Source organism: Maylandia zebra, linkage group LG1 (genome assembly GCF_041146795.1).
Source record: "Maylandia zebra isolate NMK-2024a linkage group LG1, Mzebra_GT3a, whole genome shotgun sequence".
Classification (NCBI taxonomy): domain Eukaryota; kingdom Metazoa; phylum Chordata; class Actinopteri; order Cichliformes; family Cichlidae; genus Maylandia; species Maylandia zebra.
In genome coordinates, this window is record NC_135167.1 from 8,320,313 (window position 1) to 8,337,611 (window position 17,299).

Genomic DNA, 17,299 nt, shown 5'->3' on the forward strand with positions numbered 1-17,299 from the left:
TTTATTGTATAAATAATTGTACTTGTAACTGGAGCTGTTAGATAATTGTCATGCCCTACTAAGTACATTATTTTCCTTTAAATTCTAATAGAATAAAGCTTGATAAGAAGAACACATTTAATTAAATATGATGCTTGATTAAAAGTACTTGCATACGTTGTTGTATATGGATTGTTACTGGATAACTTGGGCAGTTTTATTTTTTTTTTTACAGTATTGATTGACTACCCCAACACGTTCTCTTACACCTGACAAGATAAATTAATATAACATTTCTCAAATGATACATGGTGTTTTATACATCAAGCTCTTCGTTTTGTAGAATGAGGAGCGCAAATTATTGCCTCAGGTGATTTTTTTAAAAATTAATTATTATTAGGCTTATAGTCTATTTTCTGACTGAGTGAACCTTCCCTCTGTTGGAAATTCTCTTTTTAAGCTGTGTGTGAATATGTGTGCATCATTGTGCTGGAACTAGACCATCTCACACATACTGAAAAAGGATCAAAATAACCCCTAGCATTATGCTCAAGGCAACATTATACTGAGCAATCTCTAGGGAGATTACTGCAGCGACTCTGCTGCTGGTAGTTTGATTCCAGTGCAATGTGTTTTATATGTGACCTGTTCAGTAGTGCATGAGATAGTTGGCAAGATGTAGGGCAATTTAACTGTCAAAATAGCATTTGGGTTATTGTAACGTTAATAACAGTTTCAGTGTAACCTTTACCTACATTTTGATTCATCCAGTTTATGGCTTTTTTGCTTTATCTAAGTCCTCGTGGCCGGCAGGAGGAAAAGGCTGCCCACCCCTGACATGTAACAACAGAGATGAGCGGTCAGGAAGAGCAAGGGAACAAAGTCATGAGTTTAAATCATTGTTACAGTCCCATGTTACAACCACTACCTCACAGTTCTTTAATATCTCTTTAAATCTTGAGCTGTTTTTCTTTTTTTCTTCTTCTTCTTTTTTTTAAAAACAAACCCCACAAACCTTTGCACTAGTGTCTGGACGTAATTTTAGCTGTGGAATTCATATTGGTCTCATTGTGGTTTGCAACCGTGACCACAAGCAAATTTTTGACACTTAATCATAATAATGAAAAATTAATTCATAACATTTGGACTATATTTTTGGGTTAGGAGGAAATGTCTCTCAATGAGTTTGTTATTTTATCTCTCCATATTCAAACCATAAAAGTTATGCGCTTGCTGTGGTGATGATCTGTTACTGATTACAGAGAAAACGTGGCCTTTTACCACACAGTTCATAGTTACTGTGGTCCATGACATCTTTGATATTATGCATATAACTGCCCTCCTCTGTTCTTTCTCTTCCTCTGACCTTTGGACTTGGTCACATATTTTTTAACCTGATGGACAAACACCTAATTGATTATGATTTATTTTCTTCTGATTGGACAAATTTATGGTATTTTATTCTCAATTCACTGACTATATTGAAATTTCTTGCTGCATGTGCACTTAAAATGGCATAACATTTTGGAAATGTGCTTGGTTACAGGCTTAACGCATGCCGCTCGTGGGTTTAGTGGTCAGTCTATTATTGTGGGTAACATGCCCCAGAGATTGGACCCTTTGGTTGGTGGCTTCACATGGATCATTTGTTCTGTATGGTAAAGTGCTTGGCAGATTTCAGGATTACTTTCTTGTTCTTGCCCTTGCTTTCCATTTGTTTTTACAGTATCCATCCAGCAATTTACTTAGCCTAAGTTCCAGTTCTCGTCTCATTCATCCTGGATAGGTCAACATTCCTAGAGCCCCCCACAATATTAGTAAGAAAACCCCAACAATCAGATGATAACGTATGATCGAGCATCAGGTGACAGTAGTGAGAAATAACCTCTTTTAAATTGGATGATGCGTCAGCTATCTACTGTGATCACTCTGGGGTGAGGGGTAAGAGAAGGAGAAAAAAAATGAGACCATTAAAGAAAAAGGACAAAATACAAACGATGGGAAAGAGAAGATAAATGAGAAACACAGACCACCATTCATGCTCTCATTGACTCCTACAGCTAGTTCAGGTTCACCAGTGAACCTAACGTGCGTGTCTTTAGACTGTGGGAGGAAGCTGGGCTCCAGGAGTCCTCATGCATGAGGAGAACATGCTAACTCCACACAGAAAAGTCAAGCTAAACAGTTAGTCATTGTTCAGGACATTAACACATAAATGGCTATGGACATGTAATCAAAAGGTTCTTTTGGTTCCATAGGGATTAGGTTAGACTGTTTAACTTTACATGTGACATATATAATAGTTTAAGAAACTGGTTAACAATTTTGGTAAAATTATAAGACTATGTCTCTATGATCAGAATTTTTGACTTGTTAAGGACATTTAATATCCTGACTGATAAGTTTTTGTACGATCACCTTTATCTTTTAAAAGCCGAAACATTTAATATTTCCAATGAGCTGTATGTGCCATGTGCACATGGGAAAGTCCAGGTCCTATGAATGTAGTTACTCATTTCAGATGAACAGTGAAAGAAAGATCCCTTTATGTTGAGAATTCAGTGCAGCTGTGAGTTCTCTCCTTTTTATACTGAGGAAGTGCATTTGAGAAGGGTGTGTATATTTTTAAAGGGCGATCACTGACCACACACTTTTCTTCTGATGGTGGTGGGCCCACCTGAGGAAAGAAAATCTATCTTTTCTAAACTATTACAGAGGCAGTAGTGGATTTGCACTACTCCCTGCCGTTCAACACAGTTAGGCAGGAACCATCTAAATCAGGAAATCCAGTTCTGAAAGCTGAAGTTTAAATTTTCTTGATCTGTGTGGACAATAAATTGATTATGTCTCGTATTGGTCTTTAAAATATTTTTGATTTGGTCTCTCTTAGGATTAATGTTTGCTGATAAGAACTGAAAGGTTGACCAGGCAGATTCCAGTACAGGTTTTGATGAATTGTTCTTTCCTAATGAAGATGACAGAATTATGGGATATCCAACCCGGTGCAATGGTGAGGTCTTAGCAATGGCCTTCCTCCCTGACTGGCATGTTTCCCAGCATCCAGATCCCAGAGCATGGCTCAGGCCAAAACTCATCAAACAACAGCCAAGGCCACTCCTCACTTCTTTACTCTGACAGCTGCATCTGTTTTATGCATCCCCAACTGTAGTGGACAGACAGACTTGTTAAAAAGGGGATGAGAGCTCTGCAATGCTGCCAACCTGGCACAGACTGGCAGAGATACCTCAATCCCATCTCTGTCAGTACAAGCCCCAGCTGCACACTCATAGGGTGTTCCCCGTCATCACTCACTGCATGGTTACAGAGCCTGTCTTCAGCTAATAGACATACGTCAAAAGATATGATATGAAATTCTTACTTTTAGCTCTTCTGATACTTCAGCATGGTGTATGACCTGGCATGGAGGTTAAAGTGTTTAATATAAAACTTGAAAAAAGCACATTAAGTTTTTAAATGTCTTTTCAAAGCATCACAATTGGATATGATTATGGACAATCACTTGGACCCTGAATTTTCTTTCATTCAGTAGTGGACTTCCTAGTGTCTTTATAATCACTGCTTGAGCTTCAGGGCATGAACCCATGGCTGGACACTATCATCCAGGATTTTCTGGTAGAAAACAGAATTACCTTAATGACCTTAACTGAGAGCTGAGAGGCCTCCAGTTGTTTAGATGTTGTTCTGGGTTCTATTGTGACCTCATAGATGAGTCGCTGATGTGCTCTTGGAATCATTCTGATAGGTCGGCCACTGCTGGGAAGATTCACCATTGTTGAAGTTTTAACCATGTGTAGATAATGGCTCTCAGTGTAGTTCACTGGAGTCCCAAACCCTTTGCAGACTGATAGGTGTGAATTATGCTTGTCAGCTGTTTCTTTAGATTGTGGCATGGTGTGTTGCTTTTTGATGCTTCTGTCAAGTTCCTGGGACTTTGAACCAGTTCTGAGTTTTTGTATCCATGTTTTTTTTGTTTTGTTTGGTTCTTTGGTGTGGTTGGGCCTGCGTTTACTTCTTTGTGTATTTCAGTTCGTTATGGTGTATAGTGGTCCATCTTGCCTTTGTTGTCAAGGCTTTATATTAGGTGTCTCTCCTAACACAGACACAAAGCTCTTGAAATGTGCTTGTAATTCCATTTTTAACTCTGCATTTTCAATTTTTTAAACAAAATGTAGCATAAAATGTACAGAAAACAAGACACAAATTTCTTACAAAATTCCTGAGACACAGGTTCTTGCTCTATTATACAGGGAATGGAACGTCAGGTTCATGTATACAGCCACAGCACTGGACCTACCAGAGTTACTGAGACACTTGTTATGGCACTTGTCGCTGTCAGGGGTCTTGGATATAGAAATTCCAGTTGGATGACAGTTAAGACAAATGAATATAAAGATGTGAGGGAGATGACAGATTAATGTCTTAGTCAGGCCTCAGCTTCCTGGATCTTAATGGGCCCCTGCTGCCCCCCACCGGCTCTAACTGGCCCACATCGGCCTGGTTACTGCCTCTGTGTGACCTGTGGAGCTTCAGCAGGCTTCAGCACTTCAGGTTCGGGGTCAGACACTTGTTCTGCTCCATCACGTCTCTCCTGGTCTCTGCTGGTTTCTGCTACAGCTCATAAAGTCTTTCCTCAGGAGATTGGGGGTATTTAACCTTGGGCCTCAATCAAGCTGTGAGAAAGAAAAGTGTCTGCATTTGATGGGATCTCCATTTGATGTATTTCCTGTATTTTACTTTTGGTTAAGTGAGGAGTTGCAATGACATTTTCAGATAGAATCTTGATAACCTTAGCTTGGTTTTCCATTTGTGGGGTCAGGTTTGTTTGGTTTTTAAATAAGAAAATGTCTTGGCAGTTATTGAATTACATTAATTACATGGCTGATACCTAGAGTGACTAATAATTTTGTGGTTCGTGATTCTTTTATGTTTTGCCATCATATTCAGACAACTGTTGCTTTGATTGGCATTAAATTTGGTATACTCATTAATGCCCACTGTGGGCAATTTTATTATATAATAGGTTTCCTTAACTTTTACAGGACATTTCAATTTGTCCATTAGTTCATGATCAAATGTAAATGAATGCTAATCGAGGGCTTTTTGTTTACTTCAAATTAAGAGAAGTTGGCATATTAACACATTAAACTGAGTAGCTGAACATAGTAACCATCAGTGTCAGTGCTATAAGGTTACTGTAAGAGCTGCTGGACTAGCTGTAGACTTTTGTTGCTGTGTTGTCTGAGTCTTTAGCCTCCACATGGGGCTATATGACCACAGGAAGAGCAAAAGTGTTTGAACTTCCATTTCCTGATCATATTCTCACAGCTCAGCTAAACAACATCTGGGCTGGCACATTAAATATGGGTGTCAGCAGAAATAAACTATTTGTACAAGCACTTTTCCTCTTAAAATACCTTCCCTAGATATTGGTAGATAAATAACTTTACATGATAAGCAACCAAAAACTAAGGAAAACGTTGACTTTTATGAGGAAATTATCATTTATATACTAAATACTTACATAATTGGTTTTATAGAACCACATTGTTTCTCTGTATCTACTGAGCTGTAGATTTAATATTGGTCTCATTTTTCAGCCTGTGATGCTTTTTTTTTTTCACAGTTTGGCACTTTGCCTTCCACTAACTAAGCTGTGGGCTCAACATGTTTGGTTAAGGAGGACACCAGATAGAAACTAACGTTTCTAAATAGCTTTGAATAGTTTTGGAGTTTCTGTATAGGAATGGAATAGCTGGAAAACAAGGCTGTTGGAGGTAGGGGGATAATTGGCTGATACAACAGATTAACAGCAATGAGTGGGCTTTAGCTAATGTATGGTACATTAGATGGATGATAAACAACCTGTTGAACTACAAATGGAGCAATGACTCCTAATATCTCCCGGTCTCCCATACAGGTTTATGAGGCTATACTATATGGATACAAAACTGTATTTTTAGCACTCAGGAGTCACAGAGGTCTTCTTCAGAGAGACGGCTGTTGACAGTAATTTGCTGCTGTCTGGGTGGCTGTCAAATGAAGAGACAGTTGAGGACATTTAATGCCTCATCGGTTTGTTTGGAATGTCAGTGATCTCAAGCACTCAATATGTGGTCAGGAGGACTTATTTTAAAATAAGTTAAGAACTGCAGGTGTGAATAGGTATGTATGGGTTTTCTGTGCTCTCTTCCAGGTTCTTGCTGTTCAGGGTCAAACTCCACCGTGAATACGATTTTATCTGATGACGTCTAATTCTAACAGCTTTATTAATTAAACACCGCCAGCAGATGTATAAACTCATTTGACTTTGACATTAGCTATCAAAAACTCTTATACGCTTTCTTCACTTATCACTTAAGCAGGATAAACACTGTGCAGTTTTGAGCTGCCTCATACAAAAGACAAGACAATAAAAGAATTATAGTAATATCTTTGGCTGTGGTTTCACAACTGTGGTCCATCATACATGGTACATCATAATCACCAGGTTAGTGAGAGAGGTTCAAAGTTGTTTAAAGACACTGACACCAAAGATTATCTGGGAAAAAATTATGACAGAGCCAAAAAATGAAGATACTCATGTGAAAGACTGAACAATCAATTCAATTGTGAAAAGCAAAAAACCCACAACAAACAAAATATGAAAAAAAAACATGTTTGCCATTAAAGTAAAGAAGTAAAGAAGTCTAGTGTAGTTGCGGCAGCAGAACTTTGTTTTTATGTTTGACAGCAGCTGTTGTCGTGACTGTACTGATGAGAACACAGCAGGAAGACAAACTGTCACTGTTATTGTAGTGTGTGATTCACTAGGTATTATTATAGTACACTAAGCATGCATTAAATCATCGATGTTGCATGAAATCTCACAGTGTGTGGGAGCCCTTAGAAAGGTAGTTTATGTGAACATATTGTGAAGAGCTTTGATTTAATATCTCCTCAGGCTTTGTATTTTAAAGTCTGGTTTAAAAAATGATATCGTTGTGAAGTTTGTTTACGGAATCCTTCGTTAGAGACTTTGGGCTTTTGCATTTGAATGATGTAAACAGGGAGGGTCTAATTAAGAACTATGAAAATACATCATTCCCACATTACATTCCTCCGTCTGCAGCTTCTGTTTTATCTTCATCTGTCTCAGATAAAGGTATTGATATTATCAAAGCAAAAAGGTATTTGTTTGGAATGTGATTGCTCATGCAGAGGCTTCCCATTGCTCCATAAGAAAATACAGGGAACCAACCCCCACCCCACCCCCCTACTGACTTTACTGACCCACTGAATTCAAATTATTATATATCTGCAGAAATATTATTTACTACAATTTGATATTGTCATCTAGTATGGCAACATGTCATTAGGTTAGTCCTATAAGAATCAAAGTAAACTTTGACTCTATCACATCAAATCTTATTTCATTACACAAAAGCATTTGCAGTCATAGCGCCTAAGCTGTGGAATAATTTACCCCTACACATCAGACAGGCTCCTACTGTCAATCTTTTTAAATCTTATCTTAAAACACATTTGTACTTACTGGCTTTTATTACAGCATGAGAGTTATTTGTTAATTCATATTTGGTGTTTTGCTATCTCAATACTCTAAGTTATTTTATTAGGTGTGTTGTATTCTTGTACAGTTATTTTATTAGGTGTGTTGTATTTTTGTACAGCACTTTGGTCAACGCTCCTGTTGTAATAAAATGTGCTATATAAATAAATAAACTATAACTATAAACTATAAAAGTGGGTGGAGTTGAGCAAGTCAAAAGAAGATGAACCTATAACATGAATGCAGGTACTACCTCTGACATTTACAGTAGATGTACAGTATAGCATCAAGCTACAGTGATAGCCACGTAGGAGGACACGTAGTCCATTATGCTAATTCAAACAGCACAGGCAACGATGAGGGACTAATGTTTGACAATGGCTGCTATAGTGTTTAGTGAAGACTTTTACACTTGGCTTTGCACAGCTCGTGGCAGGAATATAACTTCAGCTGCAGAGTCTGTCCATCACAGGCCAAGGACAAATAGAAGCAGCAGCTTACTTCAGCCACACCTTGCCCCTCCCATCCTAACTCCCTTCTCAGCCTGCTTTATTCATTAACTTGCCTTCCTCCACTCCAAACCTGCCTTCTTCAGTCAAACACATTGCTTGAAGGGAACAATCATGGGACCTACATGTCTGGCCTTGCTGACTAATATGTATCCCAGATGCACCAAAATGATGATGTTTTCTCTCCTTCCTACTTTCTGCCTTTTCTTGACTTTTAATGACCAAATTAAAATCAGTGTAAAGTGTTTACAAGAGGTCTATAAAGATCATTGGAGGGGTTGAATTTCTGCAGGTATTCTTCTTTCTACTCTAAAGTAACACAAGGAAAGAATGATGTAAGTGTAAAAGAGTAGTAACAAAGATATTACAGCTGTCAGGTAGACAGTCCCTGACGACACACTTGCTAAAAATGTTTGCTGTCAAGTTTTGGCTACTTAACTTTAGATTTAAATACCACCCAAACAGCAAATGGCAAGAAATTAAAAACATGACAGAGAATAAGAACAGAAGCTGAATACAGGGTTATATGAGCATGTGTCTGTTGGACTCTGACAGTATACAGTAATGTTGAGCCCACCTGCAGTAGAGCATGACTCTGGCGTGTGTGGGCTGGAAACTGGAGGAATCAGTCGCCTTAAGCCAAGCTTGCTTCAGAGCTGACCCACTTGTAGAGGGAAGGATCCTGGGATATACTGGAGAATCAGTCTGGCTCTGTCCAACCTCTGGGCTATGCCTCCGTAATGAAAGAGAAACATCAAGGGAGAAGAAGATGATGTCTGTATGTTCATCATGACAGATGTGCTGCTGAAAGGGGCCATTCCCATCCTATGTGTCTGCAGCTGTGCTTGACTGGAGAGATTATTGTCACTTGGTTGCTTACTGTGCAAGATGTACATGCTGGTTCATGGTATGTACTGTATGTGTGTGGCCCATGGTGAAAAAAAGCAAATCTGGAAATCGATCAGTTTTAAGGAGAAGATAAGTTTTAACTAAAGGGGAAGGTTAGGGAAGTAGTAGCTGTGTTTACAGTTAGAGTGGTTCAATACAATACTTTGTGTGCGTGTATGTGTGTGTGTGTGTGTTTGTGCATGTGTGTGTTTGCTGACATACTTCCAACACAATCGAAGCCAGATGCAGGTGTGCAGATATTTGTTTCTTGGTCCTCCTTGCACTCAGTGCCTAGCTCTGTGAAACAGTTTAACAGCATATTAAAAAGAAGGTGGTGGAAGGGTGTGATTTATTAAGAATACTGCCAAAATACATATCATTACCAAGCAAATATTTGGCACGCTGTTCAGCTCACTTAAAACATGTGACTGCACACATAAATTTTAGGTTCCAAGCTTCATAGTAGCTAATAGTTTTACTGGAAGCAGATTAGGCATGAGCTGCTGTTGAAAGCATTTCAAATTTGCAGTTAGTTGTATCAAGACAAAGCGAGTCTTGGTGTCCGGTTATTCAGTTTATTAAATAAACATTTTCAGTTCTTCTGTGTAAACCTGTGTAGTTTTTTTTATCCTGTTCCTATTTCCTGAGATTGTAGTAGTCTTTTAAAACAAGTTACATATATGTATTTGGTTAAATTTCTTTCCTATCAAGCACTGAAAGGCTTTTAAAAGACTTTCACTTCTGAGGAAAGCATGTCACTAGTCCAAGTGATCAGTGTAGAGAATAACTAAACATATTACAATGCTCTTTCTCTTCTTGCCCCTGGTGGAAATTTACAGGAAGCAAAACTGTTGTACAGTGGAGCAGAAGGAGAAGGGGCTTTTGGCTACAGCTGCATGTTGGAGTGCTTTGTTCTGAAAACCAAAAGAAAAAGAACACACGGCATAATGTGGACAAGAAACTGGCTGACAGAATGGAAAGCGCACACCTAATGGCTGTTGAAAATGTTCACGTCACTGAGTTTTACTATTTACATAGCCCCCCCCCCCCCCCCCTCCCCCCCGTTAAAGTAATTCTAACCATTTTCGGAAACAAAAAAAGAGACAGAAACTGCCTTAAGTCAGCTGTGACTGAATCTGAATATGACCACCTTACACTAAACAGTTGTGAGGCAGAATCGCACCTCAGCTTAAGGTGTCATGGTTTTTCCCAAAAAGGAGTGGCATAAATTGCAGAGTCTGTAGTTTTAATTGTTGTGCAGTTAAACATTTGATGTGAGTGGACAAAATACAAGTCATGTGCAGCAGTCATAATGTAATTTTGAATGTTGGTATGTGCGTGATACCTTACTGTGAACTAAATTCAATTTTTTTTCTATTGAGGAAAAAAATGCTGTGTTACACAATGATACGATTGTTTGAATAAATGTCTGATTCCGTTTCTTGCAAACATATCATGTTTTCAAAGTAGTCACATGGTATTCATCACAAGGCTCACAAATACACATCACTGTCAAAATCTTTGAAAACAAAGAATCAGTGAGTGACTGGTCGTTTGTAGTAATTACAACTCAGACCTACAGTCTCCACACACTTTCACAATACAACATAAATAACAATATGTTAGATATTAAAACATAAAGTCTTGAAATAACTTGCTGAACTTTGGGCACAAGATTTAAGGGCTTTATCAGTTTAGTTTTTCTTTCTGTTATTAAACAGAATGTCTGACCTTTGTTTGCTCATCAGAGGTATAACCTTATAGTCAATAAGCCATTTGCAGCAGCATGTTTCCATGGTTTCCATGTGCCTTTTCAAAATAGAAAAGTTTTCAATTATCTTAAGCTTATTTCTGGCCTGTGTTTGCAAGGGTCTCTTTGTGCTCCGATAGGTCCAGCCACAACGGCCCCAATGTGCTTGTGCTGTGTATATTATATTATGTGAAAACCAACTGTCACATAGTATGATGAAGAGTGTCTTCCTTACCTCAAAATGTCCTGGTGAATTAGGATTTAATGTTGTGGAAACAATGGTGGTGCAATATAGGAAAACCATATGATGAGTCAGGTCTTCTTGGCTGCAGCAGTTATCCTTCCAGCGCTGCAATGTGGCTCCAATAGGACACAAGAATCTTATTGTTTTTGAGTTGTTGTTCGCGAACAAAATGTGTTTTTCATATGGGGTCTTTTTCACTTGTAGGTGAAGTTTTTTCTGCATTGTGTCATTGTAGTATTAGCAACAAGCATGAAGGTGAACTTCTACTTAAGTGTGTAATTCTGTAATTGACTTTTTTTGGCATCTTTTGAAGATTGCATGCCTACCTGTCGTAGCACATAACCCTGCGGGTTATCTTACACTTTCATTTTAGACCCTCAAGAATTTCCTTCCTCTCTTTTTGCCAAACTGAAAAAAAGTCTTCAAAACTTCCTCTCTAACTTCCAATTTACTGTAGTTGTAGCTGCCACACTCTTACACTCTGCCTGCTTTTCATCTCTTTTCTCTCTCCCTCCAGTTCATTCTCTACCGCTCACCCTCCCTCCTCTAAAAAAAAAACAAAAAAAAACCTGGTCCCCCTTACCTCCCCCAGCTGCACCTCCCCCAGCTCAGTTTACAAGGGGAGCTCATAGAGATCAGTTCAATAGTGAGAGGGTTGAGTTCTTTTGGCATTCTCTGAGCTACAGCGGTATAGAAGAGGCTGACGGGAGCAGCCACTGGACCCGTGTGGACGCCTCAGTGACCGCTTGAACATTTCCGTGCCCACATGAGAGAATGCTGTCAGGACTGGCTCTTCTGCTGCTCGTCTGCCTCCACATGCGTGTGCAGGGGAAGCTGCGGTCACAGGTAGGATCTGCCTCACCTCTGAGTCCTGGGGGAACCTGGTAGAGAGGGGCGATTTTCATTGATACCAATACTCTGGCCATGACAGAAGGGGGATTTCTTCATCTTTTTCAGTTTGTTTTGTACTCTTTACAGTTGCTGATATGTTGCTGATATGTGGCTTCATGCCTGTCACCATGAGAAATGCTATTTACTTTATTGATTAGAGGTCTGAGTAAAACATCCAAATCTATAGAGTTAGTTGCAAGTAAGCCTGGTACTTCTTTCCATCTAGTGTCCTGTGGTTGCAATTAGTACTGGGCAGTGTCACTCCATAACTTGAACTGTCATTATAGCCCCATGATCTTGTGGTCCAACTACTGAGTGGAAGTATTTACAGTATTGCTGTTCTCACTGTGGCTCTGCTTGCTCTCTGGGCTGTTTATTTTTCCACAGCACATTCACTGGCTGCTTGTGGAGTTAGATTTCCCTCCTAGTGGAAGACTCAGTGAGTCAGGCCTGTCTTGGGACTATAAAGATGTACTTAAAGCTCTATTAAGGATAGACTGTCATCCTGCATTAGCCTGTCACCACTTGTGCATCAGCTCATCTGGTTTTACATCACCTGTATTTGCCTGGAATTAATGAGGCCAGTGTGAGATGCCTGCGGGTGTTAATGTAAACTCATGATGTGCCAACAGGCTTGATGAGGATGTCTTTCCAAATTTTATATGACTTTAAACTACATGCCTATCAAGCTTAAATAAACATTATAATATATCAGTACATAAACAGTTGGTAAGACGTGGCTGAATTGATGAAAACCCCTTTGATGTTAATTTACATTCTCAATAACTACAGGATAAAGACAGCTGACACTGCCTCGTGCAGGAATAACTCTGTTATATCTACTATTTGCCTGTATTTTCTGTGAATATCTATATGATATTAGACTGACCCCACTGCTCTACTTGCAAACACAACATTTAAAATCAACTCAATTCATATATTTAGTTTTCCTTTAGATAGTTTTATTTTGACTTTTTTGTAAACCAGATATGTTGACAAAACAGTAGAATACAATGATTTTACTTGCCACAAAGCCATTCACAGATAATTGCAAAACAATTGTCAGTTTCATCCTGATAAAACTGGCTGATAAATGTATTGCTGAGGAAACCCCCAAATATACTGGCTACATTAAGCACCCACTGTGAAGCATATATAATGCGTAATGAATGTTTTGAGGCTGATTTTTGTTAAAACTGGGACAGTAATTGACAGATGGAGACAACAGAGCAATCAGCTCATATTCAGTTTTTGAGTTCTTAAAGGCCACCTGAAGTCTCAGAGGCCCCCAAACAGAATATTATGGTTACAGCAGTATTGTGGTTTATATCACATACGTTTTACTGGCACACACTGCAAAATTCTGGCAGTATTTAGTTTGTTCAGCCCCTGTGATTAGTCTCTGTCTTTTTGTGGATGTTCTCAGCAGGAGCTGTTCAGAGTCTGTGATTCTCTTTCCAAAGCAGTTCTTCTAAATCAGGGCTGTGAAGTCAGGAGAAACTCTATACGTTTTAATGGCTGTAGATTGATCACACTTCTATTTCTGAGTGTTTTACAAGCATGGATGCCTTTAGTGAAGTAACTGTGCCCTTTGCTCTATAGTCTGTGAGGGCATTTTGTGGTTTGGATGAGGCTTCTTTTTTACTGTTGGGATCAAACATCTTGCCACTCTCTCTGTACATAAAAGGTTACAGATGTGCTTTCATGCAGTAGCCTGAAATCAAGTGTGGAACCTTGTAAATTCAAAAATAACATTTTGGTAAGTTGCTTATTTGTTTATTTTATCAGCAGAAACAGAAATGCAATGCAATTTGTATTTTTTTAAACCACAGGTGTTTTGTCCTTACTGCTTATCCAATGTTACAGTAAATACTTTAATTCCAGCTTGTCAGCCCATTTTGGTTGAACTTTTTTTGTTATTGATTTCAAAACATACTGTGTTTTGGAGAGTGGAAGGCTGAGTGATTATCATAAAAAACCCCCACTAGAGCTTTGGTTTCTATTTATGGCTTCAAACCAGCATATTCGAGATAGAAGCAAAATCTGAGAAAAAGTTCTAAACTGATCAAATCTGCAAGTATTGAGATATTGATGAAGTGATAGCTATATCTCTCTATAGATAGCTATATAGCTATCTATAGAGAGATATATAGCTATCTATAGAGAGATATATATCTCGGGTCCTCTACCAGAGGCCTGGGAGCTTGAGGGTCCTGCGCAGTATCTTAGCTGTTTCCAGGACTGCGCTCTTCTGGACAGAGATCTCCGATGTTGTTCCCGGGATCTGCTGGAGCCACTCGCCTAGCTTGGGAGTCACCGCACCTAGTGCTCCGATTACCACGGGGACCACCGTTACCTTCACCCTCCACATCCTCTCGAGCTCTTCTCTGAGCCCTTGGTATTTCTCCAGCTTTTCGTGTTCCTTCTTCCTGATATTGCTGTCATTCGGAACCGCTACATCGATCACTACGGCCGTCTTCTTCTGTTTGTCTACCACCACTATGTCCGGTTGGTTAGCCACCACCATTTTGTCCGTCTGTATCTGGAAGTCCCACAGGATCTTAGCTCGGTCATTCTCCACCACCCTTGGGGGCATCTCCCATTTTGACCTCGGGACTTCCAGGTTATACTCGGCACAGATGTTCCTGTACACTATGCCGGCCACTTGGTTATGGCGTTCCATGTATGCCTTGCCTGCTAGCATCTTGCACCCTGCTGTTATGTGCTGGATTGTCTCTGGGGCATCTTTACACAGCCTGCACCTGGGGTCTTGCCTGGTGTGATAGACCCCAGCCTCTATGGATCTTGTGCTCAGAGCTTGTTCTTGTGCTGCCATGATTAGTGCCTCTGTGCTGTCTTTCAGTCCAGCTTTGTCCAGCCACTGGTAGGATTTCTGGATATCAGCCACCTCCTCTATCTGCCGGTGGTACATACCGTGCAGGGGCCTGTCCTTCCATGATGGTTCCTCGTCTCCCTCTTTCTTGGGTTTCTGCTGCCTGAGGTATTCACTGAGCACTCGGTCAGTTGGGGCCATCTTCCCAATGTATTGCCCACCGATGCCTTCTTGTTCCAGTAGCCCACTTTTCGTCAGGGTGCCCTGGTTCCTCAACACCTGACGCGGACCTTGTTGATCCGGGCGACGTCCGAGCCGGCATGCCTTCATATTTATCTGTCTCACTCATGTCTGCGGTAGGCTCGCTTAGCATAGGGGGTCTAGCCTTAGGACCCTTACTGGATACAGACGCCCCAGGCAGGAATCGAACTTGCGATATATATATATATATATATATATATATATATATATATATATATATATATATATATATATATAAAAATAAATAAGTGGCAATTGACCACTTGCTAAGAACATGCACTTTCTAGGTGACTGGTGTAACTATAATGAAAACACATTGATTGCACGAGTCCTCAACCCCAACTTGTCATGGCAGATGGCTGCCTCTCCCTGAGCCTGGTTTCTTCCTGTTAAAAATGAGTTTTTCCTTCCCACTGTTGCCAAGTGTTTGCTCTTAGGGGCTAATTGTTGGCGTTTTCTCTGTAGGGTCTTTACCTTACAATATAAAATACCTTGAGGCAACTGTTGTGTTTTGGTGCTTATATAAATGTAATTGAATTAAACAGAACTGAATATGATTGTTATCTTGAAATAATTAGGGTTAGAGTCAGTGGACAATCTCAGTTTGTTTCTTTTCTACCATGTACACTTAATGTTTAATTAAGCTTAAAGACGGGCTGTTCAGTGTTTTTTGTTTTTTTAAAGGAGAAACTTGTAAACGAACTCTTAAATACTGCATAAGCTTGATAGCTGGACACATTATATTGTGTTAAAAGACTCTAGCTTTCCCTTATAAAGTGACCTTTGCAGGTTTTTGTTTTTGTGCAAAGCTGTGTGATAAAGAGTGTTTGCTGGAAGTCTGTTTACTCAGCCTTTTGTAACTTTGGTTTTTAATGAATATGCTATCATCCAGCACTAGCTGTCACCGCAGGGAGAAATAGTAAACAGTGTATGAGGTATCAGAGTGGGTCTTTTTTTTTAACTGTAACTTGCTGCTTTATATTTTAATGCAATTAATATTCCTTGTCCTCCTTAACTAAGGCTCTGCTGGTAATAAGCTGAACAATAACAGCTTTTTGTTTTGGGGTTTTAAAGGACACAGAAAAGACTATCCTTCAGTCTCTTTAAATTCTTGTCTGAAATACTACAACCCCAAGGACACAGACATGTGGACAAACTCAAAAATAAAAACAAGGCAAACATTGTTTAGAGGACTGGCTTAGAGAAAAGTCATCTCTTTTTTTATAAACCAGATTTCCAAAACTAAAATAAATCTGCAAGTTTTGGTCATATTGTTGATTTACTTCCAGAAAAGTCTATTATTAAATATAGAAATTAGCATAAAGGTTAATGTGATCTGCAAAACAGTGAAGGAGGATTTTCTTTCTCTGTTGTTAAACTAAATTGTTTACACAGGAAAGACTAAATCATTCGGTCATGTCAGTTTATGTTTAAGATTGTCATGCGAGAGCTCAATAGTAATGTTAACTCCACAGATACAGATGTGTTTGAAGTGCTGACTGAGATAAAAGCAGTGTCGCAGGCCTTTCCTCATTAAAGCCAATTAAAGTTCCATAGCATCTTAACATGTGGGGGACAGATGCTACTATGGTCTGATGTGCGCTTTGTGTATTTTATTTAAATCCAAACCAAACCTCCAACCATATTTGATATCAATCTTTACAGATTTTTTGTTTTTTGGTCCTAGAAATGTTTGTACAATATCCATAATGTCATTTCCAGACACAACATCACGTCTTGAAATTACTTCCACTGTAAATTCTTTGTCGTTGGGATGATACTGCCTCTGTATTCTCAACCTGGAAGCCAAGTCGGGGCTGTATTGAATTTCCAGATGAACTTGAGCGTCACAGCTGACCAAGTCATGATCACTTCATTGGCCATTTTCCAAAGAATTTTACAACCTTTCTATGTGTGAATCTGTAGAAATGCCCAACATGTGCACCAAACAGGCTCCTTTAACCTTATGCTCATAAATATGTTTTACAGTACTGGACTAATTCCATCACAGGATGCAGTTTTATGTAAGAGTAGTTTTATTGTGAGAAGCGTCTTGGTGGAAAGCACGATGTCTAATTCATTGTCAGTTAAAGAGTTAAAACCTCCACTTTTGTGTCAGTTTTGTTTACACAAGTGTTAGTAATATTGCTTTGGTATATTTGGTATAATGAAAATAGAGAAAAGGAGACAGCAGTTCATGGCTCACAGTATTGTTATTTTGCTTTTCTTTTGGGGTTGATAGGAAAGCTGAGGGAAAAACTGCCAAAACACAGGTTAAAAGGTTATGGTGGGGATCCAGTGTGGATTCATGTGGATTAAGACTTGGGGGGGCTTAACCACCGCAGCCTCTCCAGACTGAGAAAACATCCTTTTATTC

The 17,299-nt window shown here is 39.3% G+C and overlaps 1 protein-coding gene across 2 annotated transcripts in view; it reads left to right on the forward strand.

Annotated features, from left to right (window-relative positions):
• thsd4 (thrombospondin type 1 domain containing 4) overlaps positions 1 to 17,299 on the forward strand; it is a 48,281-nt gene that overhangs the window by 13,508 nt on the left and 17,474 nt on the right. Inside the window, exon 1 of one of the 2 annotated variants that reach the window (XM_012919798.2) lies at positions 11,582 to 11,783. The exons of the other annotated variant lie outside the window; for it this stretch is intronic. Coding sequence (XP_012775252.1) covers positions 11,712 to 11,783 — 72 coding nt within the window. The 5' untranslated portion in view covers positions 11,582 to 11,711. Of the gene's footprint in view, positions 1 to 11,581; positions 11,784 to 17,299 lie in introns of those variants that run through there. 2 annotated transcript variants of the gene reach the window in all.